Source organism: Hippopotamus amphibius, chromosome 1 (genome assembly GCF_030028045.1).
Source record: "Hippopotamus amphibius kiboko isolate mHipAmp2 chromosome 1, mHipAmp2.hap2, whole genome shotgun sequence".
NCBI classification, from domain to species: Eukaryota; Metazoa; Chordata; class Mammalia; order Artiodactyla; family Hippopotamidae; genus Hippopotamus; species Hippopotamus amphibius.
The window spans coordinates 104,373,661-104,392,893 of NC_080186.1; the positions used below are offsets into that span (position 1 = coordinate 104,373,661).

A 19,233-nucleotide genomic window follows, 5' to 3' on the forward strand; every position below is an offset into this window, starting at 1 on the left:
ACTTTGAACAGTGAGATGAATATAAGCTCACAAGAACTATTCCAAAGAGTTAATAGTCAACATCTATCGTGCACTTACTGGCATTCTGCTGAGACTTTACATACATAACATCATTTAATAGAACAACTCTGAGTTATTATCATCTTCATTTAAAATATTATTGCCAGCCAAATCCAAATTACATCAGTTCTACCTCCTAAGGATTGCAGGTATCTGAAACTATATTTAATTACATTTTTACACCACCAAACATTTCTGCTTTGTATAGACCAGGTTGTATGTTAATGTACCAAGACAGATAAAAAGATTCTTGCTCTGAAGGAGCTCACAATCTGGTAGGAAGGACATAGAAACTGTTAAAGAAGATGGACTGTGATAGGTGTTCCGACAGACGTAGGAGCAATGCGCTAACAGGAACATTGTAAGTTTTTATTTATTTATTGGCTGCGTTGGGTCTTCGTTGACTGCTTGTGGTGGCTTCTCTTGTTGTGGAGCATGGGCTCTAGGCAAGCAGGCTTTAGTAACTGTGGCACGTGGACTCAGTAGTTGCTGCTTGGGGGCTCTAGAGCGCAGGCTCAGTAGTTGTGGCACACGGGCTTAGTTGCTCCTTGGCACGTGCGATCTTCCTGGACCAGGGATCGATCCTGTGTCCCCTGCATTGGCTGGTGGATTCTTTCCACTGTGTCACCAGGGAAGTCCCTCCAACAGGAACTTTGAAGAGTAAGCAAGTGATGGACGAGAGGATCAAGAGGACATCATGAGGTGACATTTGAGAGTGGACTTGAAATCCATATGAGTTTTATATGAGTTCAATATGAGCAAGCAAAGAAATCATGGGGACAGAATCTCACGTAGTGGGAAAAGCATAAGTAAGAACTTGTCATTTTTAGAAAATTACAAGCACGCTGATACAGTCAGAGCTTAAAATACATAAGAAGGGAGATGAAATAAGATATAAGTTGAAAAATCAGGTTCAACTCAATTAAAAAATGACTTATTTAAGATTTACTATGTGCCAATCACTCTTCTAGATTCTTGAGACATCATCAGGGAAAAAACAAAAATCCCTGGCCACACAGAGGTTATATTTTAGGAGGAATGTGTGTCATAATATGAAGTTTAGACTATATTTTCTTTATGCCAAAGTTTTCTTTTAAATGCAAGTGATGATAGTTTGGTCTTCCCTTCTAGACTATGAATTCCATAAACTGAGTTTCACACTTTGTCACATCTCCTGAGTGAATGATACACAATAGCCTGGTTTCAATTTGGAAGTTGTGTGGTAGAAGACTACTGCAGAGTCAGACAAGAGACGCAGAATTTTCTGAGATTAGATGCACAAACCACTTCCATGAGACTGGACCTCAGCTGTCATATTTTACCCAAGGGAGAAAATAGTTTGAAACAAAAGAGAAAGACCCAACCCAGGTGAGAACTGAACAATCGTTTTTGGTTTTGTTCCTGCCAATAACTGGGACATGACTACACTGAGCAGTACCCCCTATCTGATACTGGTAGAGCAACCACTCCTTGGTCTACTTCTTAAGTCCCAAAGTCTCTAAAACCAAGACAACCCCCCCGCCACCGTCATCGCAGGGCTCCCATTCACACCATAGCAGACAACAGAAGCTTATAACCCAGGCAGGACTCTCTGTACCAGGCTCAAGTAAATTCCTATTTCCAGAGGACCTCTGCAGTGGAAATTGGTTCTGGGACATCAGATTTTAACAGGTAGCTCAGCAAAATCTGGTGATGAAGCTTTTCACAGAGTAATTCTAAATATGACAGAAGCACAGCATTTGGCACTGTCCTGAGTACGGACTGAGCCCAAATTTGATACCCAGTCCAGCGCTTTAAAGGAATGAACTATAACCCAGGTTGGATTAAACTAAAATTATGATGCTAGCAAACACTCAGATGAGCCTGTTAGATGACTTTAGTAATGGAATGAAGTTTCTGAGCCCTCCATGCCCTCCAAGTTCTATTTGGGAAAAAAGGGGGTGGTAACCTGAAGCCTGCAATTACCATGCCAATAATCCAATTAAGGAGACTGAGAGCACATATCCTTCAGCTGCCTAAAGCACTCTCCACCTGACAACCAGCACCTCTCTCACTGACACGCAGACCAGAGGCCAGGACCCAATGTCATCCCTGAGAGCTAAGCCTTTTAAAGAGGCTTTGCGAAGAAGTGACGGCAGTCATTTTTATATCTATTTCCTGTTGATCAAAGTCTCAATGTCATGAAAGGTTTGGCCTCCAGTGCCCCAGCATGCGTTGAAGGTGGAAGCAAACAAAAGGAGAAAAATAACAGGCACCACGCTAAATAGTTTATATACATTTATAGTTAAGCCTTATGCAATGTTCACAGCAAATCCTATGAAGTAGACATTATTGCTGCCACTGTATAAGTGAGGAAACTGAGGTTTGGCAGATGAAGAAGCTTTTCTCACATTACATAACTAGGAGGTGTCAAAGGGGGATTTGAGTTAGTCTGACACCAGAGGCGATGCTCTTTCCACTGTCAACTGTTGCCCAGGTTTTAGAACTAGATCTGCAGAGTTCTGTGTTTCCCACTCTGAACTTGGAAAGGTATAGTTAATGTTCAGGCAGCTCGGTCAGAAGATAGCTCTATGGAAACTCTGGGGAAAACAGAAAATTCAAACCCAGGTCAGATGGAAATTTTGCTTTCGCAGTAGCAGAGCTGTTATGTTCAGGAGTGTTTTAGGTCTCTTCACTCACTTAACATTATTTAACAAGTAAGTACAAGGGTAAAAGGCCCTCTTTCACTGTATTTCACTTCTGTTTCCAGCTCCCCCCCCCCCCACTGGTTAAAAGACCCACATGTGACAGACTGATCATCAAAGATCACTGTCAATGTCAAATCACTCTTGTGCTTTAGCATAAGCAAAATAACATTAGGAGGTACTTGGGAGATGTTTGGACTTTGAGAAATGTGTAATGACAGCATTGAAAGACATGAAAAGGCAGCTGAAGTAGTTCCTAGTTGTGCATAATTTGGTTTATTTAGGCTTAAGTCAGAGTCAGGGCACAAAAGTTTTTGATAGTCTTAAATGCATATCTATACTTGAGGAGCAATCATCTGATAATTATACACGTGAAAGCACTTTATGAACAGTAAAGTATCAAATTAACATATAAGATTATACGCCAATGATCAAGGTAGTCAGGAAGACCAAGAAAAAAATAAGGACAAATGTGGGTCCTGGAATTTCTTGAACAATCCTGATTTCAAATATTTTATTTCATTCTCTTCATAAAATTAAAAGTTTTGAGACCAACTTTTGGTTCAGAAAACATTCTTGATGAAAGCACAGAAAATGCATAAATGGAATAATCAAAAATTGGGCACAAGCCACATGGCAATATTCAGATCTAAACACCTCTTGCCCTAGAGTTCCTCCAAAAGTTGACCCTGATTGACTGGGTGGTCTTCAGGATTTACCAGTCAATTTTAGGCCAGCAGCTTTCAACACAGGCCCCTTCCTGAGGCTCTTGGCATTTTTTCTGGGTGAATTGACACATTAGCTCATCCCTAAGCCAACACTTGTTTGCCTTTTGCAACTACAACTACTCCCAACCTCCCACCACCACGCCCCCCACCACAGCAGTCACTTCCATAACACCATCAGAAGTCTGCCACAGTGGTCTTTGAGTTCCTGTGAGGTGAAAAGGAGGCCTCCCCCCAAAGGCCCTAGAAGAACTTGCCTTATACCTTCTTAGGACATTCTCACTGAACATGAATAAATAAATAAATCCATGCTAATATATGCTAAAGGAAAAGAATTAAGCAGCCAATTTCCAAGCAACAAGTGTATTTTAACTATGACTTCTGGAGGCAGTGCCCTTGGAGGTGGCAATTTCAAACATGTAAGTAGGATAGACATTCGACTACAGCCAGGAACATGTAGTACTCTTCGAGTTATGCTCAGGATACCACCAGCTACACTAAGTTTAAAATCCACACAATCTACCAAGCCAAACATAAAGAACCATCCTGTTTAATGAATAGAAGAGCTACATGGCTGGCAAACATAACAACCTCTCCAGTAATTTTCTGAATTCATCCAGTCAAGCAATCAGTTATTTTTTCAACAAATACTAATTGATTAGCCTGAGCCCAGCAACGTGTTAGATAGTGTGAGGGGCTCAAAATTAAATGTTATGTTCCTATGTCCTCAGGAACTTACAAAATCACTCAGGAGACAGGACAGGTTACTAAATAATCTAATAAAAGTAGAAGAGTCAAAATCCAGCATGGCATAGAGCATGCTGAGGGACTGCAATTCTAAAGACCGATTTCTAAAGTTCATCTCTTCTTTTTCCAACTGTCTAACCTTGAACAAGTCACGTAACCTCTTTAAGCCTCAGTTTTATCATTTGCAAAATGAGGATATCATTAGTACTTACTCTGTGCAATTTTTATGAATCACTAACAAAGTGTGTGTCTGTGTATTTCTGTAAATACTTTATCAGTAGTAAAAGGGATATATGAATGCAAATTTTCACATATTATCTAAAAGGAGTATCAACAGAATGTTATGGGAGTTTAAAGGTGAGAAGAAAGTCTTCTCCTCCAGAGGTCTTTTCTGGGGCTAATGAAGAGATCTCTGCAGGATGGGAAGGAAGAGATGGGGAAAGGAGGAGAAGGATCTTCCAGGAAAAGGGAATTTTATGGCGAGACATAGCAGTAAAGGCTACCAGGCAGGTTTAGAGAACAGCAAGTAATTGAGACCACATCTGCACGACTCCTCTTGTATCCTCAGCACCTGTGACAGTGTCTGGCACCTATTATGTACTCAATAAAATGCTGAATGAATGAATGAATGAATGAGTGAGTGAGTGCTGTATGTTTAGCAAAGCAAGAGAAGAGGTGTGACCAGAGAAGAAGGCTGGAGCCGGATCAAGAATCTTGAGTGACAGTCTTCTTCTGATCTTCTTCAGGAGACCACTATATCCCTAGTAATGAGGTGTCTTAATTGAATGCCGTGTTCCCGACAAAATCCCAAAAGGGTCACCTCTACACATAATCTAAGCTATTGGAATCCTGCTAGCTTTTCCTTCCATGACTGTGAGTTGTTATTAAAACTGATTGGCAAGGTCTAACCTGAAATCCTTCAGGGGCATCCAATGAATTCAGTGAATTTGGTCACTTCTATGAGTAGCAGTCACAGTCAATCATCTAGAAAATTCTGGATACTAAGTCTCCTCCACGTGAACCTAAGAAGGAAAGGTTCCTGTGATCATGAGGGTAAAATGAGGAAAGGAGCAAGCCCTTCTACAAGCGCTGGAACTGGTGATGCTTGTGTGTGTGTGTGTGTGTGTTATTTGGCAGGGTTGGGGTGGGTGGGGGCAAAAATGATTTCTCCTTCAGGAACAGGGTGATTCCTGCACACAGAGCTGCTGCATCCCCCAGGCCCCCCCACAGCGAGTGTCCCTGCTGTCTGCAGTGAAGTGGGGTTTCCAGAGGCGCTGCCAAGAGGGGGAAAGAGCCCAGTCCTTCTTTAGAATCACACAGACCCAGCTTTATGATTTTGGGCCAGTGATTTAACCTGCCTGAGCCAATTTCCTCCGTAAAACAGATATACCCATGGCTCTCAGTAAAGCCCCTGGCACACAGTAGGAGTATATTAATGTTAGTTCTGTTCGTAATTTGGGAAGGGAGGTGGCCATGGGATTAGATCTTTTCCCAATCACATCCTGATCCAAATCTGAGAGGGAGAAAGGTTGGTGCTTTTTCAAAAGGAGAAAAGCAAATCCTAACAAAGAAAATTTTAAATGTAGAACTGGAAAATATCACATAAAGAAGACTATAATTCAGGGCTTGGAGCGAAAGCTATCAGAACTGAATGTGTTAGAAGGAGAAACTGTGGAAAGGCAGAAGGAGGGAAAGCAAAGGAACAGCAAGATGCCAGCTAAGAAAGCCTGTTTTTGTGTGGGTCTACTCCGGATTTGTGATGGCTGCCATACTAGTTACGGAGGAAAAGGACTAGAATCTGAAAGAAGAGAAAACAGGGCAGACCACTGAGAAAAGATGTATGTTGGATCTTCAGTAAGGAAATGGGACCAGAGAAGCAAATTCTAGCCTTGAACAGAGAAGCAGAGAGATCAACTTTGGCTGAAGAAGCAGCCCAAGGGCATTGCTCCACAAGAGGTGGGAAAGACAGAAAAGAGCTGGGAGGCTGCAGGGTCCCCTGACTCCAAATTGACAACCTTGTCAGGAGCACTCACTCTCTTGCCCAGGTTATGGAAAATTCACGCTGAGGAGGCAGAAAAGATCTCCCGGGAGTCTCCCCGGGAGCATGAAGGTGAGACCTGAGAGTTGTGCATTATAACCTATTTGACAGGTGAGATTATTGAGACTTAAGTCAAGGTAACTGCCCAGTGCCACTCACCCAGAAGCATCAGAGAGAAGAAAAGGACCCGGGTCTCTCTCACCCCAAAGCTTGAACTCATCCACCATCCACTCCACCTTCAGAAACCCTAAAATCAAATGCTTTAACAACAGAAATGGATCCACTTTGGGGGCACAGGGCAAGCACTAAGAGTGAAATAAACACTCTGGATTAATTGTATTCATAGCAGTGTCTTTGTATTTATAGATTTACCAACACCTGCTTAAGATGCTTGCCAACCTTAGAATCCCACCCTCACATCCAAAGTCCCCAGACTCCTCCAGGAAAAAAGCCCACCTCCCAAGTCTCTCCTGCCTGGTTTTTATCCTCCAGAGCCCTCCCCAGAGTGAGTTGTCAAGGGAAACGAACCTGGTGGATTTTGTTGCTGATAGACAAGAAGACGAGGGTGGAACAGGGCAAATAAATAGCTTAACACTGTCCTCCATGTGAAGGCTGATTTGGGAATCCCCAAATCAATACTCCTACCTCCATTCCTGACTCCTTGAGTCATCCTGACCAGGCCACTTAATTCCATCCATTCCTCCGCCAACACCTTAGCTACAGCATGCCTCTGATTTTTCCCAGGCCTACCTACCTTGAACAGTCAGAATGACCTTTGAAGAGACAGTGTCCTCCAAGTGTGTCAGCAATTCAGAAACTGACAGCTTCTAAAATAGCTGGAGTGTTGCTGGGTGTCTGTTGCCTTCTGAAGAAGTGGTGGTGTCGCCGAGGCAGCAGGATTTCCTTGCCAAAGGTGCTCCTACCCGCCTCCCCATAAGGCTCGGCACTGCCTCTCCCTATCCCAGCCCAGGAAGACTTCGAGCCCAGGGGCCGTGGCATTTAAGCCCTGTCAGAGTTCCCACTTCAGTCCTCATAGTGGTGCCAGTTCAGCATCTGTCATGATGACCCAGCCTGAACTGTATTTAGAAGCTGTGGACATGGTGCCATGTCCTGGCCCATCTTAGAGTGACAGGAGATTTCCTGAGCACCTGGGCCTGTGATTCAAGGGCTCCTCCTCCCAGGGAATGGGGGTCAGAAGGACTGTCCTAATGGTTTGTTTCCTTCTCAGGAGGGTACCCAGCGGCTGGAGGACTCTCTTGGAGAGGCAATCTCCATCAATAGTATTATGCAATGCTCTTTTTAAAAATCCATACATTTTGTAAAGCTTGCAAGATATGGCAGAGGAAAAAGAAGAAAACAATCAGAAAATGGGTTTAGTGCTCTGTTCATGGATGATCCTTACAAAGATAAATTTTCCTGGAATTACATCCTGGGAGTGCTCAGAATCTACCAAATATTGTCAGTGAATAGAGAGAGCCAGCCTATGACTCGGCTTCTAGGGACAGTGTGCAACAATTCACATCATCTCCTTGGCAGGCTCTACACCAGTCTTGAAAGCAGCCTACTAGAGGCCAAAAAAATTCATAAGTGATTCCTGGTTAGTGGTTAACAAAATAAAATTTAATTTATTTACACTTTAATGCAATCTCCGCCAGGCAGGAAGACTAATAATTAAATAACACTAATCGGGTGGGCTTTGAGGGTTACTACACACAGAGTGGGTCTGGGTCCTCCCCTCTGCTAGACCACAGGAGAGAGAAAGGCTCTTTCCCAACTGACCCTCAACTCTCTGCCCCAGTGTCCCTTACCAGAGTCCCATGGAGATACCCTGTCATTTAAAAGGCATCAGTGTTTGGCCTCTCCCCATTTCTGGGCAAGGACCCAACACTCAGAGAATGTGGTTTTAGGATCATGGCATCTAATCCATTCAAGGATTATTTTTCCCCCTACTGCTCAGATGGGTGTGTTAATCATCACCTCCCTTTGTTCTGTAATAAATTCAGCCCTGGCTAATTCCAAACCCCTATGCATCACTAAAGTTTAAAGATGGCGTTTTGACAGGTCAGATATTTAGAATCAATAGACCACCAACCAGTCAAAAATCTTAAGTAGTTTTAGGAACATGTGGAAGTAATTTTTTCCAAGAATTCACAAGTCTGAAGGATGAGATCTTATTGATGGCGTGTGGCCTGTTGTAGATATTAAAGTATTATTTATATACCATATTCTAAATGTAATCAAAACTGATTTACAGTGAGGGCAGATTTTCCTTGTTATACCAAATATTATACATTATCAGATATAAATTCAGTGGAATACACACTATATAGCACCTTTAAAAGAAACCAATAAAAGACAGATAAAATTATAAGTGTGCAATGATTACATACATAAAGTACAAATGTCATAGGCTAGGGAATTTAATAAAAATCAGAATATTTTGTGTGACACTGGCAATATATCTACATTTTTAAAAATTTATTTATTTATTTACTTATTTATTTATTTTACTGATTTGGGTGTTCCTTGCTGCACATGGTCTTTCTCTAGTTGTGGTGAGTGGGGGCTACTCTTCGTTCTGTTGCACAGGCTCCTCATTGCAGTGGCTTCTCTTGGTTCAGAGCACAGGCTCTAGAGCACAGGCTCAGTAGCTGTGGCACATGGGCTTAGTTGCTCCACGGCAAGTGGGCTCTTCCTGGAGCAGGGATCGAACCCGTGTCCCCTGCATTGGCAGATGGGTTCTCAACCACTGCACCACCTAGAAAGTCCCTGTACCTACATTTTAATTACAATCACCTCATCTGCATACGGTGAATCTTTTTGTAAAGGAAAAATTATTCCACAAAATGTTAATTTCTAATTTTTTTCAGAGAAATATTGATTTTAATTCAACATAAGGTAAACTCTAGGCATCTGTCATCTTTCAACCAAAAATTAGCAAAATTGTTGAAACAAGGCACAATTTTTCTCCATACTTGCCACATGGCTCCAGTTACAAAAAAAAAAAAAAAAAAAAAAAAAAATATATATATATATATATATATAAAAAATAGAAGTCTGAGTTTTTTTTTAAAGTGTATAAAAACTCCCACAAAACCTGTCAGCATTGTTTCTTATTCTACAAAATAGCACCAGTAAGAAGAGTGAAAGGTATTAAAAACTATCATGACAGCATTTCTGAAATTGGGGATAAATTTCTAATTTTTTAAATGAAGAAGTTATTAACCAAAGTCAATGGATGGGATTTGGGGTTTACAGGTGACCTAAAATTAAAGGTTAAATTTGTAGGAACTTTCATTTTCCTGGGAAGAGGATCTATGGTATTCATGGAATTCTCAAAGGAATCTATGACTTTAAAAGGATAAGGATCACTGATTTCATAGGATTTCTTCAAGTGAAAAACTTGTACATTTTCCAAGCTCTCTTCTGCTGTAATGTAAAGTATTTCCCCTTAGCTGGATATTTCCAACGGGAGAAATATTCAAAAGAATACGACATAGAATACCAGTGCTGCATCCTAATAGAAGTATATTCTCTATCTCCCTTATGAAGACAAAGAGGTTGTGTTTTCTGGGAGTGTTAAATGGTCATATGGGACCACCTCAACTTTCTCGGTATGGGCCCTTATTTCCCATTTATCTTTATTTTAGCCACATATACATGCATATATAATTTTTTTGCTATAATTCATATCACATCATTTTGGGAAGTAGGGAGATTATAAATTATCTTTAAGTGAACGAAAATGGGGCTTTTCCTTTGGCCTGGCTACTTTTATTCTTTCATACTCTCTCCGTGTCCTTTTCCCTGCCCCTCAGAAAATCCTCAGTGGCTGTTTCTCTGTCTGTGTGCCAAAACCAAGCAAATTCACTGTTGTGGTACACATGGTCCAGTCCCTGCACCTGAGATGTGCTCTCAATCCATGGTCCCCAAACCTCAGAAGAAATCCTCCTCCCGCTCCCCATCCCCCACCCCTGCCGCGTGTCCTCTAGGGCTGTGCCTGCGTCTGGCCCTGGAGCCAAGAGGCAGCTCCCAGGGAAAGCTGGACGGGGTGAGTAGGTGACGCTGCCCTCGGCAGGACTGCCAAGGCTTTCCTAAAGGCCACGGCAACCGAGCCTGCCCACGAGAACATTTTGGTGAGCTCAGTTTGTTTGCTACCGAGAACTTCCTTGCCCTCACAGTCTATTTTTACCACCTTGTGACGCTGAAGACTCTGCTGTCATTAAAGTGAATGATAAATAAACTCTCCATTATCTGTCATTCTATGGTGAAAGGAACCCTGGATTTAGAATCAGAAGGCAGGAGCTTGAGCCCTGGTTCTGACCTTGACGTGACCTTGAGGAAGCCATTTAAACCCAATGAGTCTTAGTTGAAGCATCTGTGGAAAGTGGATAAGGAATCCTATTGCTTACCCAACTCAGTGAGAACTCAGCAGGATAAACTACAAAGTGACTTAGAAATATAAGTGATCAGCACCACATTTAATCATTTGTTTAATTCACAGAGATTTCCCCTTGTGTTCTAAACACAAGCTAAATCTGCACTTATTTTATGGAGCCATTAAAGATAGGACGCTGAGACTCAGAAGCAGAGTGGTGACATGAGAAGACCTGGATCCCCTCCTCTCATTCATCTGCACCTCTCCCGTGCTGCACCCTTAATGGACCCTTACTGAGCAACTACTGCTTTGTCTTTAAAATGGAGATGATGATCCCTAGCACCTGTGAGGCAAAGATGTAGACAAAATGAGCTCCTGGCATCTTATTCCATGACCTATGATTCCACTAGATGTGACCAAAGTCACAGGGGCCTAGTGGTGGGGTGGGAACTAGCACCCAGGTCTGCTGACCCATGGACCACATCGTATCCTTGCTGACATGCCCACTGAAGCACAGCACCTGCTCATCTCCCCAGTGATGACCCTGTGATATGACAAGATCCTGAATTATCGATGAGAAATCACAGAACAATTAGGGTCTCTCCCATGCTAAGTACATTTTACTATATGCTGATTCTCTGTAAATCAAAACATGTGGCATCTTTTCACTGATCAAGCAAAATAACCCACTCTCTAATGAGGCAGGCAGACTTCCTGTTTTTTCTTAAGAACTTTTATTGAGATATAATTGACATACAATAAACTGCATGTACTTAAAGTGTACAATTTGAAAGATTCCTTCTTTAAATGATCATTTACAGTCCATCCAGGAGATATGCTCTATCATATCCCCCTTTATATGGAGATCTTGAGGCTGTAGGATAGTTATTATAGCCAAACTGCTTTCATCATTACCAGTGACAGCAGGTTTTGTTCAATCCAATGGCAAAATGTTCTGTGCATAGGCCCGTGGAATTCCCAGACCTGCAGTAGAGCTGGCCTTCTACTCCCTTTATGTGAAATGAAAGCCAGTCCCAATGAAATCCAAGGTTTTCCATAAAGTTACTCACCTTCTCCCAGGTCCATCATTCCTGTCTCTTTTCTCTCCAAGTCTCAGAGCAGCTCTCCTCTCAAAGCCTGCCTCACTTCTTTGCCCCACAGAGTTCACTGTTGTGGCAGGACTCAACAATGTCTACAACTTTCTTTAAACTCTGCAAGGAAATGCTTAGTGAAGGATGCTGCCTTGATTCTCATTTCTTAAATGGATCTTCCAGAGCATGGTGCTGATTGTTCAGAGGGAATGACTTCCCTCCCCTTCAGAAAGACCCTCCGGTGGTTTGGGTTGGGATTACACATCTGGATTCGGTTCTCACAAAACTGTTTATCCCTGGCAATAGATGTTCTGCTAACAGTCTTTAGAAGAAAGAATGTGACATGTTTCTTGTCAGCTCCTAAACTAAACTACCTGTGAAAGACTTCCTTCTTGTCACTATTTACAATTTAATGATGAGCCAATATGGTCCATGATAAAATACACCCTCTTAGACAAAGCGGACAAATGAGTTTTAACATCTCTGTCAACTCTGGTCATTTGATGGGTGGCAGTCAAGGTCACAAAATCGAGGAGTATGAGGCCCAATCCACGCTTAGAGAGAAGTGTGCCAGGTTGATTAGTGATGTCTGCCATGGGCACAGGAATAGGGGATAGCAGCCAACATGTTACATATTCACTATCATATTCTTTCCAAGGTTTCTACTGAAATGCTGCCATGCATGAAATGCAGTGCTATTCCTCTTACCGGCTTTAAGGGAATAAAGGCTATTGTATCATTGTTCATATTTTGTGTCATTCTTTCCAAGTGGACCAGGTTCCAGAGGCAGCAGATAGGCCACTAATCTCTCTCCTCTAGCAATAAGGTCATCATGTTAGCAAACTTCCTCTTCTCTGACACAGTTGTGGTTTTAATGGAGAACTAATGTCTTCATCAGTATCTGTGCTATTTCACACTTCATTTCCTTCCCCAACTCTTGGATGAAAACCATCGGGTCCTGGTGATTTACTTTGTGGGAGTTTCTTTCAACTTAGTTTCCTTCTCTAGGGATGCCACGCAAGCATTCTCAGGGCTCCAGCTGGGGAGCACCCAGCCTTGAAACATCAGTGTGTGATCAAGTCATTCAAGAAAGCCAAAGGCCTTGGCAGGGATCTGACAGTGAGGCCCTTAGCCGAGGCCTTCGGGTCTGAGGGTGACAGAAGCAGCTGCTAGTTTTTCTGCCTCTCAGCACGGTGGTTTGAGGTGGTCCAGATAACCAGAACCAAGAGAACTGTAAGCAGACGGAAAGAACACAGATGCTTTGAAATTGTGATCCACAATTCAAGCTGTTTCCAGATCTCTCAATGAGTTTCACAAAATCACTAAGGATCTCAAGGCAAGAATGGTCTTAAACTTCTTTTCTGCATCCTATAGTTGCAGCAACCATCCAACCCAGGTGTCTCTGAAACAGTCCTGATTTCAAATAGTCCATTCTGTCGTCCTTGAAGTACATTTGCATTTAAAATTTAAAGATAGGACACAATATCCCAATATCGTGCTCGAAAAACCACCCTTTAGCATAAGTACACAATAAATACTTTATTTTCAATTTAGTACATTCTGGCCACAAGGCACAGCCTGGAGGAGTGAATAGGGAGAGTGAAGAAAGAAATGGCATGATTTCAGAAAATTTATAAAGGGCAGCTCTTCAAGGTAAGCCAGAAAGAGAAAAACAAATACTGTGTGCTAATTCATATGTATGGAATCTAAAAAAATGGTACTGATGAACCCAGAGACAGCACAAGAATAAAGATGCAGTTGTAGAGAACGGACGTGAGGACATGGGACGGGGGGCAAAGGGGAAGCTGAGATGAAGTGAGAGAATAGTACTGACATATATACACTACCAAATGTAAAACAGATAGCTAGGAGGAAACTGCTGCATAAAACAGGGAGATCAACTTGATGGTGGGTGATGACTTATAGGGATAGGATAGGGAGTGTGGGAGGGAGTTGCGGGAGGGAGGGGATATGGGGATATACGTATAAATACAGATGATTCACTTTGTTGTACAGCAAAAACTGGCACAACAATGTAAAGCAATTATATTCCAATTAAGAGCTTTAAAAAACAAAGAACGAAACAAAACAAAAGGACAGCTCTTATGGAATGGAAACAGAAAATACCCCCCCCCCCAACAGTAATAGTCACACAGCCCTGGGGGCTGGGCATACGTGGCTTGTAGAGGAGAGATTCCTCTGTTGATCTGAGACTTCATCAGGGCAGGGCCACATGTGACTCTTCTCCTCTGGGGAGGGGACTGAGGATGAAGGACCCAGGACAAAGCTGGCTAATGCAGAGCCCAAGACCCAGTGGCATAAAAAGGACCTCTCTGTTCACAAGTCCTTGGGGTAGGAACCCTCATGATGTGGTCTCATTTTTGGCCATAAAGATAGTTCACATGAAGACCACTTTGGACCACTGAAGTATCTGTCAATAGCAGCAGAAGAAAATATATACGCACCTTCCCTCAGAGCACACTCCAAACAGAGCTGAGGCCTTCCAACGAAGCCTATTTAAGGGGCACTGGCCTGAGCTGCGTGACCTCTGATGTGGCTTTGCTGTTACTGTTTTGCTTTTTTAAATGAATGTCCAATATGTATACCTTGACAACTATGAGGCTACCCCTCACCATTCAACAGAAGGCAAGCTTTAATCAGAACACCATGCAGAGCTCAAACAGCATTACCAAGACAAGTAAGAAAAGACAGCTTCAGTTTCTTAAAGCTTGCTGGTATGAAAGCACAGTGTGCTTCATGTTTCTCGTTGGAGGAGCGGGGGGGGGTCAGTCTTCACATCAGCATGTGACCTTGGTTCTTTGCCGAATGAGGCAGGGAAGACAGGAAGGCTGAGCATGTCACCGTGGCACCCTGAAGAGACACTGCCATTTGTGGAGCACGTGAGCAATTTTCATCCTGCAACTAAGTTAAACTTTTAAGAACAGACAGAATCATTCATTCCAATGCCGTCTAGCTACATGCAATAAGAGCAGATTACTCCAGAAAACAAACGACTAGAAGTAAACGTCATCAGTCATGTCACAAAACACCTAGTTTGGAATAAATTTCCTTCACAGCAAAGATTTTCCTTACCCAGAGACCAGAAATGTCCAAATTGCAGCTGTCAGAGGATAACAAAATAATGAGGAAGATGTTCATCTCCCAACAGTAGGGGAAACCATCCCCAGTGGGCTCGGTACCCTAAAGTCTTAGCAGAATCCCACACTGAGTTCTGTGGAGTTCCACACGCAGGCAACCGCTAACACGAAATTCCCTAGAATAAAGAGCAGGGCGTCTGTCTGCTGAGGAAAGGAACAGGAGTAGGCTGTGTCCTCCTACTACTTCTCCCAGCTGGAGAAGGGCCACTGGAGGAGTTTTGGGGTCACAATAACAACAGTCATTGGCCCTGAGCCTGGGGCAGGAGATCTGTGGAATCCCAGGCCCTGGTCCTCCCCTTCTGGCTGGCAGGGTCTCCAAATGGCTCTTGAGCTCTCCCTGGCAGTCATTACAGTTCACCTGCTGCAACCACAGGTGCCATTTTCTGCTCTGCCTCACGGCCTTGGTTGAAACACCCCATCGTCCCTGATTCCACGTGCTGAAACCTGAAGGTCACCACTGACCTCAGCCCAAACTGCTTCCTGCTCCCACCCTGCCAATCTGTACACATACTCCAAAGGTCACCAGCCCGATGTCAGTGCCCCTTGTCCCGACACGGACCTCACTGCTTCTCCAGACCTACAGCCCCTACTAGGTCCTCTCTCCTCCCTGTGCTGCCCCTAATGCCGCAAGTGGGAGATGGCCCTGTCCCTGCCAGTGTTAGGAACCTGAATGTGACTCTCCAGCAATGCCTTCAGCTGGCAGGAATGTAGGGCTAGGGTGGAAGATGATACAAATCTAAACAAGGAGTGCAATTTTTAAAAATGATTTTCTGTGCTTAAAACCAACCAAGCCTTGAAAACAAAACAAAAACAAAAAACAAACAAACAAAAACAAAAAACCAACCATGCCTTCACAGATTGAAGCCAAGACTCTATAAATTATCAATTATTTTAAGTGTGAGTTCCCCTTTCACCCAGGGCCCTGAGAAGCAACAGTCTTAGGCCCACTCTTTTCATAAGACTTTTTACAACCCTGGAGCCCACCATCAGTTCCAGGTGTTTAATCCCTCTGTCTCCTGGGAAGCCTGCCCTAACATAGCCTTAAACACCCACAAATGCCCAGACTGGGCACCCACATGAAGTATGGCTGAATTTCGTAAGTGGACTGGCCCTAGAAGCTCAGCAAAAGGAATCGCAGCTACTCTTTGGCTCCCGGAAAGCTGACAAGGACTTTTTCCTTGGCTAAGAACCTGCACTAGAGCCCACAAAAGACAGAAATTGAGTACTTCTTTTACTTGAAATTCTGGTCTCAGAAAACCAAGAGCAGGAAACCACCAGGAAAAGGCTCTTCGCACTTGAAGCAACGGTACATCCCATATTTAGATCTACCCTCAGCGCAGGCCTCTGAGCAGTATGATATAGAGAAAGCAGCCACAAAAGAAGGCTGGAGGAAAAATATATAGACACAATACTGACATTTTTTCTGTATTATGAGAACCTGGGTTCTGGCCTGTCGACAGCTGAGATTATACTCTTTAAAAGTGGATTTTGTAACAGAATTAATTAAAGCCACCGATTCTAATTATAAAACTCATTTTAAAATTCAGTTTCATTGTTTCACAGTTCACACCAGAAGATTTCAGATGGGAATGGATGATACACGAGAAAGGCCGTGTGCTTATAATAAGTACCATGTTACACATATGGGAAGTATCTGAAACCAATGTCTCCCTAACCCAGCACTAATGTTTTACACACAGGGTTCTTTCTGTTTTGTTTTCTTTCTTTCATTCCCTTTCTTCCTTCCTTCCTTCCTTCCTTCCTTTCTTTCTTTCTTTCTTTCTTCCTCTCTCTCTCTCTTTTGGTCTTTCTTTTTCTTTCAGTTTATTAACCTTCATACTTAAGAAAGTCAACAACAACAACAAAAAAAGAAAGTCAACAATTCTCTTCCCGTAGGGGGGAGTCGAGGGAGGGAGGGAATACGGGGATATGTGTATAAATACAGAAGATTGAACTTGGTGTACCTCAAAATAAATAAATAAATAAATAAATAAAAATAAATTAAAAATTAAAAAAAAATTCTCCTCTTCCCTAAATGAAAAATTTTAATGGATTTTGGTGACTATTTCCTTGCCCCCTACAAAGGTAGATATTTTTTCAGCAGATCTGAATTTATTGTAAATAAACACTCTAAAATTAACTGGGCCAAGCAGTTGTCTTTATTTGGAGTGGGAGTGGACTTAACATGAATGCTGTAAGCTGTCTATAGTGGCCCTTGCCTACCTTTCTAGGTTCTCAAAACCAGGAAGACCAAATAAAGCCCAATGTCCTATTCCTCAAGAACTGTCCCCCGACAGCCAAGTGATGGCTAGGAGGAATACTAATCTTCACAGAGATGCCTGGAAAAGCATCAGTCTGATCAGCTACTTTCCAGTAGACTGTCAAAGCTTGTTTTTTTCTCCAACCAGCAATCAAATCAATCTGTAATTTGAAGACTAAATGTCACAAACTCTCCAAGTCAGATGAAATTGGGGGTACCAAGGAAAGCTAAGGAGTTCCCCTACTTGGCGTGCCAAAGCAAGGATCAAAGGAAGCTTGGAGTGGGTGCAATATCACAGCCCTGGAATGGAGGTCAGGTATTTGGCCTTACCCGGGCTTCCAATGATATTGAATACAACAGATAAATTAAGATCAAGGCACACGGCAGTTCTAAAAGCACCAGCCTGTCCCCAGGAGATCCCAAGGGAGAGCTGTCATCCACCACGGGCCAGGTCTTGTCCTCACTTGGAGGAATGCCTGTTAACATGGGGATGAATTACATACAATACTGTGTAACCAAAAGCTCTATAACGTGATCACAGAAGGGGGCAAACTCATCCAGAGCATTCACTTGGCTAAGGAAGAGATCCTAAAGCAGCAGGGGACATAGTCGACAAAACTCACTCAGCTCCGACTCCTGATGAAGCTATGTGTGTGGAGAGGTGATTACCCGAAATAGCAAGAGAGCTCAAGTGCTTACGGGAAAATCTGACCCTTTAACTTAAGGCAAGCATAGCCTACCAGCAAATCTCAAAGACAGGAAATATTTCTGGGCTTAATAACTCAAGCTGATATTCATTTCAAGTTGGGGGATTTCCTTAATCCAACTGTTGGTTTCCACAATTGATATATGCAGGCATCCTAGCTGGGAGCACTGCTTGATTTAACAGGTTCGTATTCAGCACAGCCTTCAAGTTCCGCCAGATCTACCCGTACCAGTAAGAGCGCAGAATCCTAAGCATCTCCTTGGTTGGAAGAATTACAAGATACCAAGTTTCGGGCTTCATCAGGCTCAAGAGTAAGGCCCAAGAAGGGAGTACGAAGAATGTTAGGCATCTTTCCAGAAGCCATCTTCATAGGCAACATAGACGTCATCTACACAGTGTCATTTTAGGGCTGCCAGAAAGGTTTCTCTTGCCCTAAGTTTGCCTACAGCTCAACACTGGAGATCATCTAGGCCATGGTTTTATTTTTATTTAAAAGAAACTTTTCAGTGTACAGGAGCCCCCTTCTTTTAAAAGGTCATCTGCATTTTAAATAAGAATATGTTAATATATGTAATGTATATAAAATATATATATACATATATCTACATATAGGTGTATGTATACACTTTTCCTAATATATATATTAGGTCTGGAACTCCTATAGTGATTTTGCTTTTGCAAGGGAAAGTTTAGACCACTCCAGGGCCACAATATTAAGCCAACACAGCAAAAGCTTTGTATTTACAAGAGTCAACAAATTTCATCATTCTGTCTTCTAAAACACATATCCCAAAGCATTCAGGTTTTTTCAGAAAACCAATCAATCAATGAATAATTCATGCAAAGGGGGATCCCATAAAGTATAATGCAGAGTCCCGCCCCCAAAGCATTTACAACCAGGGTGTAGATAGTATGGAAATATAAAGTTGTTGGGTCAGAAAAAAACCCTGTCATGCTTTTCTGCTAGGTAATATTCTCTCTGTGAGGATCTGGAAACACAGCTCACAGAACAATTTCACAAAAAGGAAGAGCTTCCGGCTCTAGGACGGTCAAGAAGTGAAAAAAAGTCAAAAAATTACATAGCTCATGCTCTCCTGCATCAACCCCATGACCCTATTCTAGGCTCCAAGGAATGCTTGTGTATGGAAAGTTAGTGAGACCCAAGATTTAGCAACAGCAGCCCGCTCTTCACTATGTGTGTCCCATTGAGATTTATAACCCCCGTGTAAAAGGTCACCTATAAGACAGTTCATCTTTCTAGGTAAGGTAAATGTGCAAAGTCAATCCTAGGTCTGTAAAGACCTCCTGTTCTGATGGCTATCAGCTATAGGGTCTTGTCTGCCTTCTCCGTCCTCATCTATAACCTCTTTCTCAGAATTGGTGCAG

The 19,233-nt window shown here is 42.6% G+C and overlaps 1 protein-coding gene across 3 annotated transcripts in view; it reads right to left on the minus strand.

The window, feature by feature from the left end:
* TBX15 (T-box transcription factor 15) overlaps positions 1-19,233 on the minus strand; it is a 102,902-nt gene that overhangs the window by 47,132 nt on the left and 36,537 nt on the right. Inside the window, exon 1 of one of the 3 annotated variants that reach the window (XM_057720735.1) lies at positions 7,009-7,068. The exons of 1 other annotated variant lie outside the window; for it this stretch is intronic. Coding sequence is in view for 1 of the 2 variants with exons in the window: in XM_057720731.1 (XP_057576714.1) it covers positions 6,900-6,948 (49 nt within the window). In the remaining variant the exon portion in view is untranslated. Of the gene's footprint in view, positions 1-6,899; positions 6,963-7,008; positions 7,069-19,233 lie in introns of those variants that run through there. One more of the 3 variants, XM_057720731.1, reaches the window with a different exon arrangement.